The 13,158-nt window shown below is 36.8% G+C and overlaps 1 protein-coding gene across 7 annotated transcripts in view; it reads left to right on the forward strand.

Annotated features, from left to right (window-relative positions):
* LOC124607094 (protein SERAC1) overlaps positions 1–12,956 on the forward strand; it is a 276,482-nt gene extending 263,526 nt beyond the window's left edge. For all 7 annotated transcript variants that reach the window (XM_047139315.1, XM_047139324.1, XM_047139331.1 and 4 more), the window contains 3 exons: positions 1,072–1,218; positions 12,508–12,574; positions 12,652–12,956. In XM_047139315.1, coding sequence (XP_046995271.1) covers positions 1,072–1,218; positions 12,508–12,574; positions 12,652–12,730 — 293 coding nt within the window. In that variant the 3' untranslated portion in view covers positions 12,731–12,956. The remainder of the gene's footprint in view (positions 1–1,071; positions 1,219–12,507; positions 12,575–12,651) is intronic.
* Positions 12,957–13,158: the final 202 nt, after the last annotated feature.

Here is a 13,158-nt window from a genome sequence, read left to right on the forward strand (position 1 = left end):
TCATCAATTTCATACACACAAAGACTATTTCACATTTTTTTTATCTCAGTTGTAGTATGTGCAGATACTTATGTTAGAGGTTGTTGTTGTTATGGTCTTCAGTCCTGAGACTGGTTTGATGCAGCTCTCCATGCTACTCTATCCTGTGCAAGCTTCTTCATCTCCCAGTACCTACTGCAACCTACAACCTTCTGAATCTGTTTGGTGTATTCATCTCTCGGTCTCCCTCTACGATTTTTACCCTCCACGCTGTCCTCCAATACTAAATTGGTGATCCCTTGATGCCTCAGAACATGTCCTACCAACCGATCCCTTCTTCTAGTCAAGTTGTGCCACAAACTTCTCTTCTTCCCAATCCTATTCAATACCTCCTCATTAGTTACGTGGTCTACCCACCTTATCTTTAGCATTCTTCTGTAGCACCACATTTCGAAAGCTTCTATTCTCTTCTTGTCCAAACTAGTTATCGTCCACGTTAGATCCATGTTATGTTAGATCTGACAATGAAAACAAATTATGTCCTGTTGCCAGAAGTGATGCTATATTTCCTTACATGACAGATTGAATGCTGTATTCGTGCAGTTTCTCACATTCATTCCACTATAAGCATTTTTGTTTTGCATATATTGTTTTTCATTATATCATTTATAAAAGCCAGCAGCTGGATTTGGAGGTGATCTCCTTGCAGTTGGCAGCAGAGGAGATTGAACACTAACTCCCAGGCATCAGGATACATTTATTCTTTGCACAATAATACAATTTGTATGAGGAAATGCAGCACTAAAACAACATTCTCATGGCAAATGATTGACTGTGAAGGAAATATAATGTATGTTGTAGCAGTTGGTGAAAGCGAAAGGAGGGGCAGGTCACTCAGACCCCAGGATGAGTGTTGTGAGTTCCAGCCATTCTATTTCTTCGCAATTTTAAGAATTGTGTTACTCATTTTTTTACCCAAATAAGGCCGGTATATAATTTATTGCTCTTCACATATGTTGAAGCATTTGTTATCTGTGTAACTGTAATCTTTACTGATCATGATTTGTGCTGATTTGATCTATCTTTTTACAGATTCTCCAGAGTTAAAAAGTCTCCATCAAAAATTCTTGCAGATGCTCCCTCATTTGCAAATTCAAGTAATAAGCTTTGCAGAAACAAAATCTACTCTTGTTTCACCATTGAGATTGCAGTTTCATTTTGTACCTGTTCCATCTGCAGGTAATGTGTCATTTTCTTGGTTTTCTCATAACTCTGAAATATAAGTAAAAGTTTGTTTTAATAACTTGCTAACTTATCACAGTTACATGCATCTTTACATTGAAATACATCTATTAACTAGGTATTACAATTAGTAGAAAATAAATTGGAAGAGTTGAATAGAAATGTCAAAATAAAACATCACTAGGAAATAGCAAAATTTTTACAGTGAGAAACTCTACAGATAAATAAGTGGAGAAAGAGAAGCAATGAAAGGGCACAGGTACTTGGGAAAATGAACAGAATTCTATGGGAAATAAATTCCAAAAGGTGCAGCAAACCTGAACCATTCAATATAAAAAAAGTCATTTGACCTTAAAAGTATGTAATGAGATTCAGTTGTTTTCCCTTTTAGCAGCTTTTCCTCTCCTGTCCAGAAGCTATTGGCTAAGTTTTTTCTGTACATAAGCTCAATTTTTTCTGTTTCTCTTAACTAGGTATGTTTCTGATGCATCCAATGAACTATAATAATGTTTAAACAAGTCTTGGAAAGTTTATAGAATTTTCTCTCATTTCATAGTAACTGTGCTGTCTACAATCTCAAGTAATGAACTGTGTTGTCTATCAACATGAGGTTCTGTTTTGTCATCTTTATGTTTTGTTTTCTATTTTTGTTCTATTTTTTTTAATACAATTTTATGTGTATGTTCTTACATCCTCTCAAAAGCACTTCTTAATAGTTTTGTTTAATTCAGGATATTCTGTAATGTTCCTTTTATTCAGTAGTCAGTGTGTTCACCTATCCAGCCCCTTCCCTGTTCCCATTCCAGCACTAAACAGCTATCATTCCACCTTCACACCCAGTCTTGTTATTTCTCCCCCCCCCTCCCCCCTCCCACTCTCCCCTGCCCTCTATCTAACCTGCAGCCTTCACTGTACACCACTCCCTCCATACTATCCCTACCCCTCCCCACCACAGCATCCTCCTTACCCCCACCCAGTCGCCACTCCCACCATGCACTGGTGCTGCTGTTCGCAGTGTGGTTTCAGTTGCCTGAAACTGCAGTCGTGTGCGAGTTGCATTTGCGTGTGTGTGTGTGTCTGTGTGTGTGTGTGTGTGTGTGTGTGTTTTGTCTATTATTGACAAAGGCCTTAATGGTCGAAAGCTATAATTGTGAGTCTTTTTATTGTGCCTATATGCGACTCTGCATCTCTTGCTATATGATGAGTGGCAACTTTCCTTTTCATAATATTGTTTCTTTTATTGTCTACGTGGAACTTTTGTCTTCTCTTTAACAGTAGTCTTATTCAATGTGTGATATTCTTTGCTCCTAACGTTTTCATGCTTGCAACATATTTTGATGTATGCGTAAGTACTTATTTTTAAAAATAAATAACCCTTCCATCTCTTTCTAAATAATTAGCATATTATGAGGTGCTGAAATTACTGCTTAATTTAATCTTATGTACCACCTTATCCTGCTGATGAGCCTATTTCTATGAAACTGTCTATTTATCTATTTTTACTGTACATTGTATGACTATATGGTAACTTTTTAATTGTAAAGTGATTATGGACAGTCACTATCTCTACAGTTTCCATATTATTTGATAAAGTATAATTTTAATTCCATTTGGACATTTCAAAGTCCAGTTTCCATTTGTAACAATGTGGCAGTGTGGCTTCAGCTGCCAGAGACTGCAGTCATGCACACGTGTATGTGTGTGTGTGTGTGTGTGTTCTATTTTTGATGAAGGCCTTACTGGCCGAAAGGTTTATTTGTGACAGTTTTTTTGTTGTGCCCATCTGCGACTCAGCATCTCCTCTATATGGTGAGTAGCAGCTTTCCTTTTCATATTGTTACATTCCATCCTGGATTTTCCAGTTTTCATTTGTTTTTCTTTTGAAAGACTATGTCAAAGACAAAAACATTCTTCTTTTCTGAAAGTTCGAATGACGTCTAACCCTTGTCATTTTTGTTACCACACCGAAGGTGCTCATTGAAGAATCAAGCCGTAGATTTTGTCCTAATTTTGCATTTGAATGTTCCATTATCATTTTGTATTGCAGTCTGCTATCATTTATCATTCTCTGTATGTCTTTGTAGAGGCCATCTAATTTATCAACTGAAAGTGGGCATGTTGGTGCATAAGAGAATGATTTCCATTCAGTAGCTTGTATGTAATTTTAATGTAATCTTGCTATTCTGCCCGAGGATCCCTCGGTGTCTGTAATATTGGTCTCAATTTCCTTGTGTAAATTAGAACTTCCACCTGAATTTATTCCTTGTTATGTTTGTCTGTACTAAAACATTTGTCCTGATAATAATTCTATTTGGTCTTTTTTTTCTAATAATCTTACTGTATTCCATCTGCTCTTATTTAATCTTTTTTTCAACACTACCTTTGAATTTACTTCTTCTTCCTACTCCAGTAACCTACCTTCAGTTGTTCTGAACATGGTACATAATTTACACAGTTGTGTTGGTAATAGGACATTCATTTAAAAAAAAAGTTACTTTTCAGTTGAAGAAATAATGGAAGTTAAATTATATTAAAACTAAAATTTGATGAAGCAATGGTTCACAGTCTTTAAAAAAGTTTTGAATGTGATAAATACCACTTATGGCTGTTAATGTACGTATTACTTGTGATTAAAATTTTGGCAGTTTGTCACTTTCAAGCAGCTTCCATTTTTCATGCAGTTTCGCACACCTGAGTGAATTTTAACCTTTAAATGAGGAGTGAATTTTGTCTTTTAAATGAGTAGTAGTAATGTGTGCAGTTGAATGATACTAATTGTCTGTGGGTTAAACTGCAAGAAAATGCGAGATACCTGAAACAAACAAAACATCAAAATTGCAATTACGGCTACTGTTATCTTCACAGCCATGGTGGTATTTATCATGGTTGAAGCTGTAATTCCTTGAACAGAACAGAATAGTAAAAGCAAAACAAAGAAACAGTGAAATGAAAAATGTCCGTTTAATAAAAAACAGTAGATAATCAAAAAACAAAGATGATGTAACTTACCAAACGAATGCATTGGTATGTTGATACACACACAAATAAACACAAACACACACACAAAATTCAAGCTTTCGCAACCCACGGTTGCTTCATCAGGAAAGTCCTTCCCTCTTCTCCCTCTTTCCTGATCAAGCAACCGTGGGTTGCGAAAGCTTGAATTTTGTGTGTGTGTTTGTGTTTATTTGTGTGTGTATCAACATACCAATGCATTCGTTTGGTAAGTTACATCATCTTTGTTTTTAGGTATATTTTTCCCACGTGGAATGTTTCCCTCTATTATATACAGTAGATAATCAGTTACACACACAAAATGGAAATTTCTTACAAAACTATCAGAGTCATAGGCTTAGTAGCAACTCAGAAACAATGGAAGGAATGGCTGGAAACACGCACGCACACACACACACACACACACACACACACACACACACACACACACACACACACACACGCGCGCGCGCAAAAGTGAAAATAAGAAAATTAGATGGATTCTGTTAAGTGATAAGCGCGCACAAAAGTGAAAATAAGAAAATTAGATGGATTCTGTTAAGTGATAAGAAAACCAGAGCTACCAGAAAGTGGTAATTGCAAGAGGAAAACTGAGAATAAATGTGAAAAAAAAAATCAACAGCTCAATTTTGTGTTCAGAATTATTTGGCCCACATTGCTTACATGCATTGTGTATTAGGGGGGTGTAATAATAGCTGTTCCACCAGTACTCTCAACAACATATTCTTCAAAGTATGTAACTCTTTGGGAGGCTGATAAGCGCTCATTAATGAATCTTCTTGCAATGCAGTCTCCTCGAATTACATTGTATGAACAAATCTTCTCAAGAACCTTGGCCAGCTCTCTATGGATCAAATGACACAGTTTCTCATATACTTTAATCAGTGCTGGATAGATTGTACTGACAAATAGTTGTTAAGAAAAATATTCAGTATGTTGTGCCATTTCTGTGTTAATGAACATTCAAGTTAGCCAGTCAGTCTGTGGCACATGAAAATTCAGGTAGCTGAACAGAGGTGTTATCAGTGAATGTGTTCTTTGTTTGTTTCCCTAAAACCAAAAAAGTGAATGATATAAGAATTGGACATGGGACAGTAGTAAGGATCAAAACTGAGACAAAGGCTGAACAGTCTTTGCGCTATCTCTATGCTGTGAGAACACTGACACTAATTGTATCTGGTGGGCCGCGTAAATTTGTGGATGCAATGGCCTGACTGGCAAATTTGAGTGCTAATCAGCTCAAAAATGACACAATAAATTGAACTTTTTTCTTAACAATTATTTCTCAGCACACCTACCCTGCAACACCTACCTTACAAGCTTTTCAGACTGTTTCTGACTCCCCTGTTTTATATATGATGACTAGTTTTGGTAACTCAGTGATCATCATCAGATATGAGTTATTATAAATCACAAAATGTAAACACCTTTTAAATAAAACAATTCATTCAGATGTTATGTTTTGTAGTGGATCATTAGAAGCTGTCACAAAGCTAGTGCATTGAACTTTCTTTTAACTTCTTCTGACTGAGTTATATTTCTTTAAAGGGTACTGGCAAATTACCATTTATGATTATTCAGATTTGAAGATGAGTATTGTATAATTAAAACTGCTCCCAATATATTATATGCAACTAAGATTATGAAAATAAGCATTTTTCTCTGGCTAGGCTGTTCTATTGAATTTTCTTTTAACTTATTCTGAGTGAGTTATATTTCTTTAAAGGATGCTGATAAATCACCATTTATTTGAAGATGAATACTGTATAATTAAAACTGCTCCTAATATATTATACATGACTAACAAGGGGAGGCCGCCAATTGTGAAATTCAGATTCGATTCATACTGCGCATTATAAAAGCTCGTGGCCAGAGGTGTAACGTGGCAAAGCACCAAGATGCACTTCTCAGCCATTGTCGAGAAAATCGACAGTTAAAAGAAACCGTTGCGGTGAAATACTCTCTACGATTAATAATTTTCTACAGCGTCGTGGCACAGCGGTAAGTGCTCGGGGTCATAATCCGAAGGTCGCCGGATCGAATCTCGCGCCATGCAACTTTTTTTAATTATTTGTTTTTTGTAATTCAAATGTACACGCACACACACACACACACACACACACACACACACACACACAACTTACCAAACAAAAGTGTTGGTCCATTGATAGAGGCAATAACAAACAAAAACACACACACAAATTATAAGCTTTTGCAACCCCCGGTTGCTTCATCAGGAAAGAGGGAAGGAGAGGGAAAGATGAAAGGATGTGGGTCTTACGGGAGAGGGTAAGGAGTCATTCCAATCCCGGGAGCGGAAAGACTTACCTTGGGGGGAAAAAGGGACAGGTATACACACACACACACACACACACACATCCATCCAAACATATACAGACACAAGCAGACATATTTAAAGGCATATATATATATATATATATATATATATATATATATATATATATAAAATTCCCGGCAATCAGTTGCAACAATTATGCATATAATAAGTTGTTGAAAGTCGTTTGTCATGGAAAAATAATACTTGAAATAAAACACAATATCACAAATAATATTCTAGTGGATAAAATTTATTGAAAAGTTTGGTATACACTCGCACATAATTAACAATTAGTGATCAGAAGTAGCTGGAGTATCGCACGAACCAGAGTGATAGTTATCATTGAAACATGGAAAGGAGAAAACAGCACGACATCGAGCACATCTGATAAACGATGCATTTTTATAAGAACAATTGTTTTTTAAATTATCTGTTGGGAAACACACCTGATTGACATTCTGAAAAATTGTTCTATCGTTCGTCAGGTTTGATGCATACCACACGTATTGTATGGAAAGTTTATGCCTTTACATATGTCTGCTTGTGTCTGTATATGTTTGGATGGATATGTGTGTGTGTGTGTGTGTGTGTGTGTGTGTGTGTGTGTGTGTGTGTGTGTGTGTGTGTGCGTGCGTGCGTGCGTGCGTGCTTGCGAGTGTATACCTGTCCCTTTTTCCCCCCAAGGTAAGTCTTTCCGCTAAGTTTCAGCAAAAATCGGAGAAGACAATTGGTGGTGGATGATGGATTGGATTTTTATACAATCGTCTCTGGAGTTGATGTCACAGTTTCGTTCAATTAAAAAAGCACAATTTTGAAAGCGCTTGGTCAAATTTTTTGCCTGCCGGTAAAAATACACGTCACACGGTTGGACGAGAGGAGTGCACTTTGGAGGAATGACTTTTATAGTGCACGTTGGTAACTTCTTATCGTCCTGGAACATCTCATCGTATATCGCCGGGTTTGTTTGCCCACCCCAAGAGTCAATCAGAAGGAGAAATTCTTTCTTTTGTACGTATGGTTGTAAAGCATTACATAAGAAATCCATGAACAAACCCGTTGTTAGTTTACCGGATTTGGAGGATGTAATAACAACGTTGGTATACTTCTTCGCATACTTGTCAACTGTCTTATGTACTCTGGGTCCAAACGTACCTGTGGACTCTTGGAAGCATACGAAAACAAGAGGCAAGACTCGTCCAGACATTGTGATTGAATATTGTGCCGTATACGAATGCATCACCTTGTTCATGTCATGTCGGGTTACCAGGACAGCCTTTGACCGTTTTTCGGCGAGAGTTCTGTTGAACGTGGGCTGGTACTGGCACCCTGACAAACAAAATATAAAAATATCGTTTATATAAGAAATATACCAAATTTGTGTTGCCTATCATATATCAGATTATCATATACTATCATCATATCATATGACATTTGTGAACAGCTCTTTACGTTCCTATTTGATCAGTATTAATTATGAAATCTTTGTCGAAGTTAGTTATCAACGTTCGCGTCTGGATCCGAAATGTGTCCGCTGCAGCCAAAATTTCATCTTGGGTAGCTGTCTCTTTCCAGGAAACAAATTTTGTGATTTTCTGTTGCCGAATCCCATGCTTCTTTTTAAATTCGGTGACCCATGTTTTTGAAGCTTTGAAGTTGAAATCTGGGAACTGACTTGCAGCACCCAAGGCCCACTGCTGCAGGTTTCTGGTAGTAACTTGCTGGAAGTTTCGTCGAGCTTCTACGATGCGATCATGCATCCATGAATCGATGGTACAATATTTATCAAATTTGCTACCGCCACGTTTGATTTGCTCTTCCCACCTGGATAAATAGCCCATATTTGTCAAACGAGAGCACCCCTTTTTTTGTAGAGTTTTGAGACTCCAGCCTGGATGTTCTTTGGCCAAATTGACAGCTCTAATTTTGTAATCCAGAAAAATATAGTCGTACCATTTTTTTTCTTCTTGTCCAGCTCGTATTCATCTGATGATTTGTTGGCAATGGGACTCGTTTCAACGTCTTCGTAGGCATTATTATCGTCGATTTCATTAATGTCTATCAGTTCCTCATCATGAACAAGGGTTTTTTCAGCGAGCATTTGCAGCGTATTCTGGAACATTTCTTCCCCAATTACCATGGCTTTTTCATTGATTGATGATGACGGTTCTGCTGCGATGCGATTACTGTTATGAAGGAGGCTTTCAAAATACACCAACGCATCTTTCAATTGTTGTTTCGCCACTTCACTGTGTGTAGAATCTTCTTCGATCACATCGCTTTCAAGCGAAGGGCCTGGATCGCTCTCCAATTGTACCCCCTTAATTTTTCCGTTTGTTTAACAGGGTGTACCAAAGCTCTCACCTACGCACTGATTTTCGACGATGTTACCTTCTTTCGAAGTTAGCAGGCAACTATGCTGTTATGTGGCGGCTCGTTTCGGCCCATTCAACATCTGTCCTTCAAGTGTAATGAGCAAGTAACGGAGTTTATATTTCATACCTGCCACAGCAAATTTTTGTTCGGGCGGTCTCTTATTCTAATTCGAACATTTGACTTACACTATACATATTCGTTTCGGAATATCGTTTCTACATGTTCTGTTAACTATACATGGTAAACATTATGAAGACAATTAATAACATTTGTGAAATACAACTTTGATACTAAAAAAAAGGTTGCATGGCGCGAGATTCGATCCGGCGACCTACGGATTACGAACTCGAGCGCTTACCGCTGCGCAACGATGCTGTAGAAAATTATTAATTGCAGAGAGTATTTCACCGAAACGGTTTTTTTTAACTGTCGATTTTCTCGACAACGGCTGAGAAGTGCATCTTGGTGCTTTGCCACATTACACCTCTGGCCACCAGCTTTTATTATGCGCAGTATGAATTGAATCTGAATTTCACAATTGGCAGCCTCCCCTTGTAAGACTATGAAAATAAACATTTTTCTCTGTCTGTTAATTTATATTTCCAGACCAAATCATACATTAAATGCATGTCTGCAAGGTTTAGTTACAAATAATGCTTCGCCTTCAACAAGCAGTCTTTAACTGCAAACTCTGGTGAACTCCACCGTGGAAACTTCACAAATCATTTTGAATTTTTTTTACAATAGTGTCACTGGTGTTGATCAGGCAGGCAGTCATGTGGGAATTGAGCTTGCAGCCACATCAAGTGGTTTAAAATCCAGAAGCCTTTGGCCAAGTACTCCTCAGCCATTGTCAAGGGTTACTGGATTTTAAACCACTTGATGTGGCTAGAAGCTTGAGAGAATTTTACTGCTGAGAAAAGTATTATAGAAAGAAAAAGAGGTGAAGATGAGATGGAAGCTACGATACTGCAAGGAGAATTTGACAGAGCAATGAAAGGCCCAGTTGTGACAAAGGCCCTGAAGTAGATAACGCTCCCTCAGAATTATTGATATCATTGGAAACCTACCATGACAAAAATATTCCACCTGGTGTGTAAGATGTATGACACAGGCAAAATACCCTCACAGTTCAGTAAGAATGTATTGATTCCAATTCCAAAGATATCAGGTGCTGAATGTCATTGAAGCATCAGTTTAATATGTCATGGTTGCAAAATATTGACATGAATTATTTACAGAAGAATGGAAAAACTGATAGAACTGACCTTGGGGAAGATCAGTTTGGGTCCTGGACAAATGTATGAACACATGGGACATTAGTGACTCTGCAGCTTAACTCTCAAAGATCAGTTTAAGAAAGGTAAACCTATGTTTAAAGCATTTGTAGATTTGGAGCAAGCTTTTGACAAGGTTGCTGAAATTTTGGAGCTGGTAGGGATATATTACAGGGAATGAAAGGTTATTTACAACACCTACATAAATCATACTGCAGTTTTATGAGTAAAAGGGTATGGCAGGAAAGCTATAGTTGGGGGGGGGGGGGGGGGGCTGAGGCAGGGTTGTAACCTATCCCTGATGTTGTTCAGTCTGACCAATGAGAAATTTAGAAAGGAAATTAAAATTCAGAGAAAAGAAATGAAAACTTTCAAAAACTTTCAGGTTCGCCAATGACAGAGAGATGACAAAGGACTTGGAAGAGCAGTTGAATGGAATGGCTATTGTCTTGAAAAGAGATTATAAGATGAACATCAACAAAAGTAAAATGGGATAATCAAAGGTAGTCGAATTAAATAATGTGATGCTGAGGGGATTAGATTATGAAATGGAACACTAAAAGTAATAGATGTGATTTGCTATTTGCACAACAAAATAACTGATGATTACCAAAATAGCGAGGATATATGTCGACTGACAACAGCTAGAAAAGCATTTCTGAAAATGAATTTATCAACTCTGAATATCATTTCAAGAGTTAGGAAGTCTTTTCTAAAGTAGTTGTCTGGTGGGTAACCTTGTTGGGAAGTAAAATGTGGTCAATATACAGTTCAGATAACAAGAGAACAGAATCTTTCGAAATTTGGTGCTATAGAAAAATTCTGAAGGTTAGATGGGTGGATTGAATAATGATTCAGAATCAGAAAATAAAATAAATTTATGACTCAGTTTGAATAAAATATGATTTGTTGATAGGAAACATCAGGAGACATCAAGAAATCATCAGTTTGAAAGACAGTAACAGGTGCAAACATGTAACTCTTTTGTATTGGTTGTGAATAAATAATTGCCACTGTTTAAGATCCAACTCTCGTACTTTAGCCAATCACTATACCTTTGTCAGCTAGGTAGTCGTGTGTAAGGCAGGTTATGTTATACATAGTGTACCATATTTGTTGTTGTTGTTGTTGTTATTGTTGTTGCCATGGTCTTTAGTCCAAAGACTTGTTTGATGCATTTCTCCAGGCTAATCTATCCTGTGCAAGCCTCTTCACCCCTGCATAACTACCAGAACCTACATCTATTGGAATGTAGTTACTGTGCCTTGCTCTCGCCCCTGCAATCCTTGCCCTCCACACTTCCTTCCATTACCAAACTGATGATTTCTTGATGTCTCCTGATGTTTCCTATCAACAAATCACATTTTATTCAAACTGAGCCATAAATTTATTTATTTATTTATTTATTTATTTTTTTTTTTTTTGTGAATTTGAATCGTTATTCAATCCACCCATCTAACCTTCAGCATTTTTCTATAGCACCAAATTTCGAAAGATTCTATTCTCTTGTTATCTGAACTGTATATTGACCACATTTTACTTCCAAACAAGGTTACCTACCAGGCAACTACCTTTAGAAAAGAAGGACAGTAACTGGTGCAAACATGTAACTCTTTTGTATTGGTCGTGAATAAATAGTTGCCACTATTTAAGTTACAAACCTTGTATGTAGAAGTATGAATGTCTTTACGCTGATGAAAATCATAAATGTACAAATGATATTGCACAAATATAAGGGAAACATAGTGGCTTACTGTGATGTTGCAACAGCTGTAAGGGTGAAAGGTGTGAAAAAATATGTAGGCCTTGGTGGGTGTCATTTCAGTGTGTGACATATGTACATATATAACTATAGCCCTTACATTGAAGGTTATTGATTTATGTTGAAGGTTATTGATTTTTACATGAGTGTAATATTATATCACAAGAGAATGTTTCTTTGAAGTTATTTGGATTAGCAGTATATCTTATCGGTGGTTAAGGTAACATGCTTCTGGGCTATGCTCATAATCTTAGAGAGAGAATGAAATCTAATGGAGAGCTTGACTGTTTTTCTTTGTAGATCATTTCCAAGAGAATTGAGCACATTTTCCAAGAGTGCATGGCAGGGTATTTTGGATAGCAAGTGTGACAGCTGTCAAAGTATGATTTTGTTGGCAACTTCACTTTGAATTTCACTGTGAGAGATTTTTTAAAAACATATTGTATTTAATGTAGTTGGGTGCTTAGCAATACTCCAATTTAATTTCTCTCAGTTATTCATTGCATGGAGTTTCTTTACAGATCCTGGAGTGGGTGAAATATTTGAAATACCTCAAGATCACTTATGTATTTGCAAACCAGCAACACAGTAAGTGTATTGTGTATGTAACTAAGACTGTGTTTTGTTATTTGTGCGTTGTATTTACAATGTTTAAAATTTTGCAGGCATTCATTCCTGTACCAGAAGCTAGTGGATTTAACCAAGAAAGTCGAACAAACATATTGTACCATCATGGATTACTAGAGATTACTTGATTTTCCTTCTTAGGAAATGGACTGAAAAGGAGTTTTCACTGCTGTGAGGTTGTTGGTGTGTTTCACAAGTGGAAATTGAAAATATGTAAGGCTGTGTAATTCGTCAGACCAAATGATTAGTATATAATGTGTATTAAAATATTTCTGTAACTATGACATTTCTTCTTATCTTATTAAAAATATATAAACATATCTATGTCTACATTCTGCCACAGTGTTATTGTTTTACTTTCAATTATCCCCACCCCTCTCTCCTGCTGTTTTAACATTAGACACAGTTTGTGGTTGTTTTGTGTTATATTATCAACATGAAAAAGTTGATTGTTTCTAAATAATTTCATAAATTATTGAAATATTTTGAAATTATTTTGCCCAGAGTGATAACCTGCAGAAATATACGGTTCCACCAATTAATAG

Source organism: Schistocerca americana, chromosome 1, assembly GCF_021461395.2.
Source record: "Schistocerca americana isolate TAMUIC-IGC-003095 chromosome 1, iqSchAmer2.1, whole genome shotgun sequence".
NCBI classification, from domain to species: Eukaryota; Metazoa; Arthropoda; class Insecta; order Orthoptera; family Acrididae; genus Schistocerca; species Schistocerca americana.